The sequence below is a fragment of the Carcharodon carcharias genome, chromosome 12 (genome assembly GCF_017639515.1).
Source record: "Carcharodon carcharias isolate sCarCar2 chromosome 12, sCarCar2.pri, whole genome shotgun sequence".
In the NCBI taxonomy this organism is placed as follows: Eukaryota; Metazoa; Chordata; class Chondrichthyes; order Lamniformes; family Lamnidae; genus Carcharodon; species Carcharodon carcharias.
In genome coordinates this window covers 118,268,415-118,280,393 of record NC_054478.1, presented here as the reverse complement: position 1 = coordinate 118,280,393, position 11,979 = coordinate 118,268,415, and the positions used below count along the sequence as shown (strand labels likewise).

Here is an 11,979-nt window from a genome sequence, read left to right as displayed (position 1 = left end):
AGCTGGCGAGAACCTCATTTTCCATGAGGTGGGATGGTGGCAGAAGGGCTTTCCACCTACAAGTGTTGAGTGTAATAATATGAACAGTCACTCCAACAATTGCATCAGATCAAGTTGCAGAGCTTAACCCGGACCATCAGTTGCAAAATCCTGCACGGACTCCTCCAAGCCACTAGGGCGGTGCTGAGGGAGCAGGAGCCGCGCTTTGTGACCTCTGGCTTGTAGCCCGGAAGTGGAAGTACGGGAGGGGAGTGAGGTGGGGAGAAGTTGGTAAGATGCCCACTGCGGTGATGGCGGAAAACTCGCTGGGATTCAGCAAACTGCTGGAGCAGTGTGAGATCCAGGAACTGGAGGTAGGGCAGAGGGAGGGGGTCTGCGGGATATGATGGAAGAACGCGGTCAAAACAGGCCTGGGCGCAGACTGCCTGACTTTTGACAGACCGGAGTGCAGAGTCACATAAGCAGTGTGTCTGTCTCTGCCTATGTATTACACACGATAATGAACATATGTGTGTATGTGTATATATATATATATATATATGTTCTGAACGGTAGATAGGAAATCCCCTATGTTATATTTATCAGTCACTGACAAGCTGGGGGTTTGAGGAAAAGTGAACCATGACAGATGAGTGGAGGAACTTATGCAAACATGTGCAGAGAGACCAGAGAAAGAAAACTCAGAAAGCCGTCTCAGACATACAGGTGTGATTCACGAAGTAAACAGAGGCATTAACCAATTTCATTGCCGACAGATAGATTAGGGAAAGGAAGATATGAGAGACAGCACACAGCGTGGGGAAGGGCAAGCGATCATGCAAACATTCAAACAGAAATTGTGGGGAGTAAATATTTAATCAATTTGAGTATATAGAACATTCCTAATTTCCCAGACTATTGCAGATGAATTGCTGGGGTAATTTGCTTTATCAGCTAACAGTTTTAATTGCTTTTCGATACTTGAATAAAACTTAGACAACTATTTTCAAAAGCTTTATCAGGATAACATTTATTTTGAGTTCAAGGCAAAATACTGCGGATGCTGGAAATCTGAAACAAAAACAAAAAATGCTAGAAAATCTCCAGAACGCCAGTTTTGAAGAAGTCATACGGACTCGAAACGTAAACAGATGCTGTCAGACCCGCTGAATTTTTCCAGCACTTTTTGCTTTTGTTTATTTTGAGTTCTTTTGACAAGCTGTGAGAATGAGGAAAAATAATAGTGCACTGCCTGTTGTAACATCTGTGTTCTATAAATTTTAAGGTTTTTCAAAACTACCTAGAATATAGAATGGCCTCAACAGGTTGAAAATTAGCAAATGTAACATTGCTATTCAAGAAGGGGAGAGAGAAAACAAGGAACCAGAGCCCAGATAGTCTGACATTAGTTGTTGAGAAAATGCTGGAATCTATTCTTAAGAAAGCCTTAATGCTCTTAGAAAATCATAGTATGATCAAAGTCAGCATATTTTATGGAAGGGAAATTATGTTTGACAAATTCATTAGAACATTTTGAGGATGTATCTAGTAGGGTAAATAAAGGGAATTCAATAAAGTGCCACACAAAAGGCTAATCAGCAAGATAAAGGTGCCTAGAATTAGGGGTAATATATTAGTATGGAGATTGAAAGCAGAGTGAATGGAGTGGCTGTCGGGAGGTAGAAAGCAGTGTGGGTGGGGAGGAATTTGGGTGGTAGAAAGCAGTGCGGGCAGAGAGGCAGTCGGGAGGTAGAAAGCAGAATGGGTCGAGAGGCTGTCGGGAGGTAGAAAGCAGTGCGAACGGAGAGGCAGTCAGCAGGTAGAAAGCAGCACGAACGGAGAGCCAGTTGACAAGTAGAAAGCGTGAACGGAGAGGCAGTCGGCAGTTAGAAAGTGTGAACAGAAAGGCAGTTGACAGGTAGAAAGCAGCGCAAGTAGAGAGGTTGTCGGCAGGTTGACAGCAGCGTGAGTTGATAGGCAGTCAGGAGGTTGTAAACAGCGCGACTGGGGGAAAAAAATGATGTTTGGTTAGTAAGTATAGGCCTTTCTGGACTTGGCACAGAGGAAATGATTGGTGAGTAATAGATGAGTTATTATATTATATCATACTTTAGTAAACATTTCACATGAAGTTTAAGGTATGTCAGTGCAACTCAGCCATGTGGAATATGCATCCTGTGGGATGTGGAAAGTCGTGATGGCACAAAGTGCCCTCGCTGATCATGTCTGCAGGGACGCTGATAAGGACGACGCTGTTGACATGATGTATATGTATTTTCAAAAGGCATTTAATACACTACCACACAGACTTTTAAGCAAAGTTCTAGTTCATGAATTAAAAGGGAAGGTAGGCACTTGGATAAGAAATTGGCTAAGTGACAGGAAACAGAGAGTAGTGGTAAATTGTTGTTTTTCAGATTGGAGGAAGACTTATAGTGGAGTTCCCCAGTGTTCAGGGATCTCTTGCTCTTCCTCGACTGTGGTGTTCAGGGCATGATTTCAATATTTGCAGATGATCCGAAGATCGAAAACATTGTCAACCATGATGAGGATAGTCGTGAGCTTCAAAAGGACATAGATGTATTGGTGGATTGGACAGACACACGTGACAGATGAAGTTCAATGCAGAGAAGTGTGAGATGACCCATTTTGGCAGGAAGAAAATGGAGAAACAGTATAGAATAAAGAAACTGTAGGAGGTGCAGGAACAGAGGGCCCTCGATGTATATATACATAAGTCTTTGAAGATGTCAGGGCATGTTGAGAGAGCAGTTAATAAAGCATATAGTATCTTAGGCTTTATTAATAGGGGCATTGAGTACAATAGTGAGGTCATGTTGAATTTGTATAAGATACTAGTTAGGCTTCAGTTCTGGGCAGCATACTTGAAAAGGATGTGAAGGCGTTGGTGGGAGTACAAAGGAAGAATGATTCCAGGGATAAAGAACTGTAGCTATGAGGATAGATTGGAGAAGTTGGGACTCTTTTCCTTGGAGAAAAGAAGACTGAGAGGAGACTTGATAGAAGTATTCAAAATCCTGAGGTATGGACAGGGTAAATACTGATAAACTGTTCCCATTCATGAAAGCATCAAAAGCTAGTAGACACAGATTCATAATAATTGGCAAAATGAGTAAATGTAATTGAGGAAAATTTTTTCAACCAGAGGGTGGTTGGAGTGTGGAACAAACTTCCTGAGAGGGTGGTGGAGGCAGGTTCGAACGAGATATTCAAAAAGTGAAAGTCACTGTAGTCCCAGAGGCTGCTCTATTATTAGAGAAAGATGACTAGTGTTGAGCTTAACCTGAGGGTCATCACACCTCCAGCAAGGGCTAAGGTTGAAAAGGCATGGCTGACCTTAGCCAGTACAAGGAATTGAACCCATGCAGTTGGTTTCCCTTTGCATCACAAACCAGCCATCCAGACAACTGAGTTAACTAACCCCAAGGTATTCCAAAGGGAATTGCTCTACTACCTGAAAATAAATAATGTAGAAGGTTACAGGGATAAGACAGGGGCGTGTGACTAGATGGAATGGTCTTTCAGAGAGCCAGTGCAGACTCGAATGGCCAAATGGCCTCCTTCTGCATTGTAAAGATTCTGTGATTCTGAAAAGCAAGAGTCCCCACACTGCCCACTGGGGAATTCCACTACAAACCTTCCTCCAGCCTGAAAAACATCTCTGTTTCCAGTCACTCAGCCAATTTTGTATTCATGTTGCTACTTTTTCTTTTATTCCATGAGCTATAACTTTGTTCACTTGTTTGTCATGCAGTACTGTGTCAAATGCCTTTTGGAAATCTATGTTGACCACATCAACAGCATCTCCCTCATCAACCTTCGCTGTCACCTCTTCAAAATAACTCCAGCAAGTTAGCTAAACATGATTTTCACTTAAGCAATCCATGGTGGCTTTCCTTAATGAACTACATTTGTCCATGTGACAATTAATTCTGATCCCAATTATTGATTTTAGAAGTTTCCCCACCCCACCAACTGTTTGGCCTGTAGTTGCTGGGCTTATCTTTTCACCCTTTATGGAACAAGGGTTTGACAGTTCTCCAGTCCTCTGGCACCACTCTTGAGTCTAAGCAACGCTGAAAAACTAAGGCCCGTGCCTCTGTAATTTCAATTCTCATTTCCTTCAGTATTTTTGGATGCATCTCATCCAGTCCTGGTAGCTTATTAACGTTAAGTACAGATAGCCTATCCAATATCTCATCCTTATCAATTTTAAACTCTTCTAGTGTCTGAATCACCTTGTCTTTTTCCATGGCCCGGGTAGCATCATCTTCCTTGGTAAAGACAGTTGCAAAGTATTCATTTCGTAGATTGGAGAGCCTGGGACTCTCTTTCTTGGAGAAAAGAAGCTGAGAGGAGACTTGATTGAGGTATTCAAGTTCCTGAGGGATATGGGCAGGGTAAGTAGTGGGAAACTGTTCCCACTCAGACCATCATGAACTAGAGGGCACACGTTCAAAATAATTGGTAAAAGTGATGTGAGGAAAAATATTTTCACCCAGAGAGTGGTTGGAGTCTGGAATGAACTTCCTGAGAGGATGGCGGAGGCAGCTTCAATCGAGGTATTCAAAAGAGAATTCGATTGCTATCTGAAAAGAAAGAATGTGTAAGGCTATGGGGATAAGGTCGGGAGATAAGCCAGGGAACAGAGGGTTAAATGAGGTATTTTTAAGTTAGCAGGCTGTGACTAGCGGAGCGCCACAAGAATTAGCACTGGGGCCTCAGCTATTTACAATCTAATGACTTAGACAAAGAGGCCAACAGTAATGTATTTAAATTTGCTGATAATAAGCTTGAGGAAGGATGTGAAGGCTTTGGAGAGAATGCAGAAAAGATTCAGGCGAATGGTTCCGGAGTGAGGCACTTCAGTCACGTGGGTAGGTTGGAGAGGTTGAGGTCATTTTCCTTCTAGAAGAGAAGGTTGAGAAGAGATTTGACGAAGTGTTCAAAATCATGAGGGACCAAGACAGAGTAAATATAGAGAAGCTGTTCCCATTGGCGGAAGGGTTGAGAACCAGAGGTCACCAGTTTAAGATATTTGACAAAAGCACCAAAGATGACATGAGGATAAGCTTTATTGCACAGCAAGTGGTTAGGATCTGGAATGCACTATCTGAGAGTGTGGTAGAGGCAGAAAAGTGGCGTTCAAAAGAGAATTGGGCAGCCAGCTAAAAAGAAAAAAATATTGCAGAATACAGGGAAAGGGTGGAGAATGAAACTGGCTAAATTATTCTTGGAAAGAGCCATCCATGGACTGGATGGGCCAGTAACCATGTATGTTTCTGTAAAATGAGCATTTATTCCTTAAACTTAAAAAAAAAATGTTTTTTTAATTCATTCATGGGATGTGGGAGCTACTGGCTAGGCCAGCATTTATTGCCCATCACGAATTGCCCTTGAGAAGGTGGTGGAGAGAGCTGCCTCCTTGAACCACTGCAGTCCATGTGGTGTAGGTACACTCACAGTGCTGTTAGGGAGGGAGTTCCAGGATTTTGACCCAGTGACCGTGAAGGAATGGCAATATATTTCCTAGTCAGGATAGTGAGTGACTTGGAGGGGAACTTCCAGGTTGTGGTATTCCCATCTCTCTGCTGCCCTTGTCCTTCTAGATGGTAGTGGTTGTGGGGTTTGGAAGGTTATGTCCGAAGGAGCCTTGGTGAGTTCCTGCATCTTATAGATGGTACACACTATTTCCACTGTGCATCAGTGGTGGAGGGAGTGAATGTTTGTGGAAGGGTTGTCAATCAAGCAGGCTGCTTTGTCCTGGTTGGTGTTGAGCTTCTTGAGTGTTGTTGGAGCTGCACTCACCCAGGCAAGTGAGAGTTATTACATCACACTTCTGATGTAATATGGGGAATCAGGAGGTGAGTTACTCGCCGCAGGATTCCTAGCCTCTGACTCGTAGACCCCTTTATTTCATTAATGTAGACATGTTTTGTGACATTTGTTTGGTTGAGGGAAGGAGTATAGTTTAGAGCATGAAAACTAGGAATGACTTCAGCAGATGTTATAATGGGCAAAAAAAAACAGTTGATGCGAGTTATTTTAAAGAAGAGCTTGCCACTGGTTCCAAGAAAAGAGATGAGGTTGATTCCCACCTATTAGTTATGAGGAGGCTGCCTTAATACAATCACTATAGCGCAGAAGGAGCCATTTCGGCCTGTCGAGTCCATGCCCGCTCTCTGTAGAGCAGTTCAGTCAGTCCCAGTACCCCACTCCATCCCATAGTGCTGCAAGTTTATTTCTTGCAAGTGCCTGTCCAATTTCCTTTTGAAATCATCGATCACTTCTGCTTCCACCACCCCCATAGGCAGCAAGTTCCAGGTCATTACCATAATCTGTGTGGAAAAAAAGGTTCTTCCTCTTGCCCCCAATCTTCCCCCCCCCCCCAACCTTCCTGCACCCCCCTGCACCCCCACTGCGTCTCTTGCTCATAATCTTAAACCTGTGTCCCCTAGTCCTTGTACAATCAGCTAATGGGACCAACTTTTCTTTACCTTATCCAAACCTGTCATAATCTTGTACACCTTTATTCAAATCTCTCCTCACCTCCTTTGGTCTTAGGAGAATAACCCAGCATTTCCAACTTAACCTTGTAGCTAAATTCCCTCATTCCTCGATCCATTCTGGTAATTCCTCAGAACTTTCTCAAGGACCTTCGCATCTATCCTAAAATAGTGATTAGAACTGGATGCACCAATCTAGTTGTGACCTCCCAGAGCTTTATAAATGTTCAACATTACTTCCCTGCAATTGACCTCTATTTATGAAGCCCTGACACCTTCGAAGATCTATGTATATGGATCCCCAGGTCCCTCTGACCCTGCACACTGTTTCGATCTGTGCAATTAAGCTTCTCCCTATTCATTCTGCTCAAATACATCACCGTACAATTGTCAGTATGAAATTTCAGTTGACAATTGTCTGCCCATTCTGCTAATCTATCAATTTCATTGGAAAAAGGTGTTCAATGAGAAAAGGGTTGCAGATCATTAAAAGCTGAGAGTCATAAGACAGATATGGATGTCAGTAGGCTATTTGTCTTGAATGGTGAGCAATGAGGTAGAGGCCACAAGTTTAGTATCATCATGTATTAATTGGGTGTAATAACTTATAGAGCTGGACAAGACATTAAACATTCTAACTGTTTCAAGGATAAGACAAAGTGTTAGAATAAGGGACAGACTAAAATGGATGGGCAATTCAGTTTCAGGAAGACCATTTTCATGTAAAGAGTAAAGACTGCTTTGAGTGGTTTCTCGTACAGGCTAGTGGAGCAAAAACCTTAAGTACATTCAAGTTCCAGCTCAATAATGGAAACCAAATTGTTCCTTTTAAACGTGGAACAGTGACATAAAATGGGTTGAAAATGTTCCCTCAAAACCACATTAATTTTATATCTGAAGCTGAGAGGATTATTTTTGGTGTAGAACAAGCTGCTAGAAAAAGTCATCAACAGTATAATTGTTAAAAGAAAGATATGTGAAGAACACAGATTTGAGGGATCTACGTACACTGAGATGATCAAATTATTTCATTGTTTCTGTGTTCTGGGATTGAGGGAGGGGTTACGTTTGGTGGCAGTCAGGATGATGTTGAACAATGGAGATCATAGAATCATGACAGAATCCAGCATAGGAGGAGGCCATTTGGCCCACAGTGTCTGTGTATCCAATTAGTTCCATGCCCTGCCCTTTCCTATAGCCCTGTGTTTTTTATATTTTCATGTGTGTATCCAATTATTTACATAGAAATATTGAAAATAGGAGGATTAGGTCATTCGGCCCTTCGAGCCTGCTCCGCCATTCAATATGATTATGGCTGATCCTCTATCTCACTGCCATATTCCCGCTCTCTCCTCATACCCCTTGATACCTTTAGATACTGGAAATCCATATTTCCTTCTTAAATATATTCAGTGACTTGGCCTCCACAGCCTTCTGTGGTAGAGAATTCCACAGGTTCACCACCCTCTGAGTGAAGAAATTTCTCCTTATGCCAAAATGGCCTAGCTCGTATCCTGAGACTGTGACCCCTTGTTCCAGACCCTCTAGCCAGAGGAAACACCATCCTGCATATCATCTGTCCTGCCCTGTTTGAATTTTATATGTTTCAATGAGATCCCCTCTCACCCTCTAAACTCCAGTGAATGCAGGCTTAGTCGAACCAATCTCTCCTCATACGATAATTCCAGGAATTAGTCTGGTGAACCTTCACTGCAATCACTTTATGGCAAGTATATCCTTTCTTAGGTAAGGAGACCAAAACAGCATGCAATACTCCAGTTGTGGTCTCACCAAGTAAGACATTCCTGCACCTGCAGTCAAATCCTTCTGCAATGAAGGCCAACATACCATTTGCCTTCCGAACTGCTTGCTGCATCTGCATGCTTGCTTTCAGTGACTGGTGTACAAGGATCCTTTGTACATCAACATTTCCCACCATTTAAATAATACTCTGCCATTCTGTTTTTCTTACCAAAGTGGATAAGCTCACACTTATCCACATTGTACTGCATCTGCCATGTATTTGTTCACTTACTCAACTTGTCTAAATCGCCTTGAAGCCTTTTAACATCCTCTCACCATTCACGTTCCCACCTAGCTTTGTGTCGTCAACAAACTTGGAAATATTACATTTGGTTCATTCAGCCAAATCATTGAGATATATTGTGGATAGCTGGGGCCCAAGCATTGATCCCTGTGGTACCTTGCTAGTCACCACCTGCGATCCCGAAAAGTACATTTCCTTGTTCTCTATGATAAATTCTCCTGTTTTGGACTGTAAGGGACCTACATTTGAAAGCTATTATTGAACCTGCTTCCACCACCCTTTCAAGCAGTGCATTTCAAATCATAACAACTAGTGCCTAAAATAATTTCTTCCCATGGACCCTTTTGATTTTTTGCTATTTGTTTTAAATCTGTGCCGTCTGGATGTCAACTCTCTTGTCAGTGTAGTTTCTCCTTATCCACTCTATCAAGCCCTTCATAGTTTTGAACATCTTTATTAAATCTCCCCTTAACCTTCTCTGTTCTAAGGATAACAATTCCAACTTTTCTAGTGTCCACAAAACTGAAAGTGCCTCATCCTTGCTATCATTCTGGTTAATCTCCTGCACTTTCTCTAAGGCCTTGACATCCTTTCATAAATGTGCTGCCCGGAATTGAACGCACAACTCTACACTGCGTTATAAAGACTCAGCACAACTTCCTTGTTTTTGCATGTCATGCCTCTATTTATAAAGCCAAGGAAACTGTATTCTTTTTAATAGTCCTATGAATTTGACATCATTTCTTTTTTTGTTTTGAAATCCCTTGCTCACTCTATTCTTGCTCACTATAAAATTGTACCATTTAATTTATATTTCATCTTCTCAATTTTCTTTGCTAAATGCACCATTTAACAGTTCCCTGCATTAACTTTCATCTGCCATGGTGTGCCCATTTCAACAGTTTGTGAATGTCCTCCTGATGCCTGCCACTTTTCTCCCTGCTTGCTTTATTTCCAAGCTTTGTGTCATCTGCAAACTCTGAAGTTAACAATTATATATGAACATACAAGCATATGAATTAGGAACAGGAGTAGGCCACTCGGCCCCTTGAGCCTGCTCTGGAATTCAATAGATCATAGCTGATCTGAATGTAACCTCAACCCCACAGGTAAAATGGATGAGTTAAGGGTGAGGATTGATACGTGGAATCGTGATATAACAGCCATCATTGATATGTGGTTGAGGGAGGGGCAGGATTGGCAGCTCAACATTCCAGGATATAGAATCTTCAGGCGAGACAGGGGAGGGGATAGAAGAGGAGGAGGTATTACATTATTAGTTAAGGAGTCAGATACTGCAGTAAGGAGAGATGATATATTGGAGGGTGCATCGAATGAAACTTTGTGGGTAGAGCTTAGGAATAAAAAAGGGGCAACAACATTGTTACGTGTTTATTATGGACCCCCAGATAGTCAGCGGGAAATTGAGGAGCAAATATGTGCACAATTTGCAGAGGTACGTAAAAACAATAACAATAGAGTAATTATATTAGGTGATTTCAACTTTCCCAAAATTAATTGGGGTAGACATAGTGTTAAGGCCTTGGATGGAGTGGATTTCTTGAAATGTGTACAGTAGAACTTTTTAGGTCAATATGTAGAGGGTCCAACAAGGGACGGCGCAGTGCTGGACCTAATTCTGGGGAATGAAGCCGGACAGGTGGCTGAGGTGGTGGTGAAGCATTTTAGTGATAGCGACCACAACATGGGACATTTTAAGATTGTTATAGACCAAGAAATAGACAAGTTGCAAAAAAATGTTTTGGATTGGGGGAGAACGGATTTTAGTAAAATAAGGCAGGATCTGGCCAAGGTAGTCTGGGAACAGCTACTTGTCGGGAAGTCCACAGAAGAGCAGTGGGGGTTGGGGGGGTGGGGGGGGCATTCAAAAAGGAAATGGGAAGGGTACAGGCTCAACATGTTCCCTCTAGGGTTATAGGAAGGAGTAACAAGCCCAGAGAACCATGGATGACCAGAGAGATTCAGGATTCGATGAGAAGGAAAAGAGAGCCTTTTAGCAGGTTCAGGGGAAGCAAATCAGCGGAGGCATTAGTGGAGTGCAGAAGGTGCAGGGTGGAGCTTAAGAAAGCAATTAGGAGAGCAAAGAGGAGGTATGAGAAAGCTCTGGCTGGTAAAAGTAGGGAAAATCCCAAGATATTCTATAAGTATATCAATGGGAAGAGGATAACTACGGAAAGAGTAGGGCACATTAGGGATCAATGGGGCAATCTATGGGTGGAGCCAGAGGACATTGATAGAGTGTTGAACGAGTACTTCACATCCTTCACCCAAGAGAATGAGGATGAAGGTATGGAACTCGGGGAGAGGGACTGCGAGGTTCTTGAGCAAATTGATATAGGGAGTGACAAGGTATTGGAGGTGTTGGCAGGCTTAAAAGTGGACAAATCTCCAGATCCAGATGATTTGTGTCCCACACTGCTGAGGGAGGCAAGGAAGGAGATCACAGGGGCTCTGATCCAAATTTTTAATTCCTCCCTGGCCTCAGGGGAGGTGCCAGAGGACTGGAGAACAGCTAATGTGGTACCTCTATTTAAGAAGGGTTGTAGAGATAAGCCAGGGAACTACAGACCAGTGAGTCTCACGTCAGTGGTAGGGAAACTATTGGAGAAAATTCTGAAGGAGAGAATCTGCCTCCACTTGGAGAGGCAAGGTTTGATCAGGGATAGTCAGCATGGCTTTGTCAGAGGGAGGTCATGCCTAACAAATTTGATTGAATTGTTTCAAGAGGTGATCAGGTGTGTAGGTGAGGGTAGTGTAGTTGATGTAGTTTATATGGATTTCACCAAAGCTTTTGACAAGGTCCCACATGGGAGACTTATAAAGAAGGCATATGCACATGGGATACAGGGTAATTTGATAATTTGTTTCCAGGACTGTCACTGACCTCATCTCCTCTGGAGATCTTCCTCCCACAGCTTCCAACCTGATAGTCGTCCAACCTCGGACGACCCGCTTCTACCTCCTATCCAAAATCCACAAACACAGCTGTCCCGGGAGACCGATCGTGTCAGCTTGCTCCTGCCCCACGGAACTCATTTCTCGTTATCTTGACTCCCTTGTCTCTCCCCTTGTCCAGTCCCTTCCCACCTACATTCGTGATTCCTCTGACACCTTACGTCACATCAACAATTTCCAGTTCCCTGGCCCCAACCGCTTCCTCTTCACCATGGACGTCCAATCCCTCTACACCTCCATCCCCCACCAGAATGGTCTGAGGGCCCTTAGCTTCTTCCTTGAACAGAGGCTCAAACAATCCCCATCCACCACTACTCTCCTCCGTCTGGCTGACCTTGTTCTCACACTGAACAATTTCTCCTTCAACTCCTCTCACTTCCTCCAAATAAAAGGTGTGGCTATGGGTACCCTTTATGGGGAATGTGGAACATTCCTTGTTCCAGTCCTACT

At 43.0% G+C, this 11,979-nt stretch overlaps 1 protein-coding gene across 3 annotated transcripts in view; it reads left to right on the top strand.

Annotated features, from left to right (window-relative positions):
- The first annotated feature begins 201 nt into the window (after positions 1 to 201).
- cops8 (COP9 signalosome subunit 8) overlaps positions 202 to 11,979 on the top strand; it is a 99,457-nt gene continuing 87,679 nt past the window's right edge. For 2 of the 3 annotated variants that reach the window (XM_041200069.1, XM_041200068.1), the window contains exon 1: positions 204 to 353. In XM_041200069.1, the coding sequence (XP_041056003.1) occupies positions 276 to 353 (78 nt within the window). In that variant the 5' untranslated portion in view covers positions 204 to 275. Of the gene's footprint in view, positions 354 to 11,979 lie in introns of all 3 variants that reach the window. The other variant, XM_041200070.1, reaches the window with a different exon arrangement.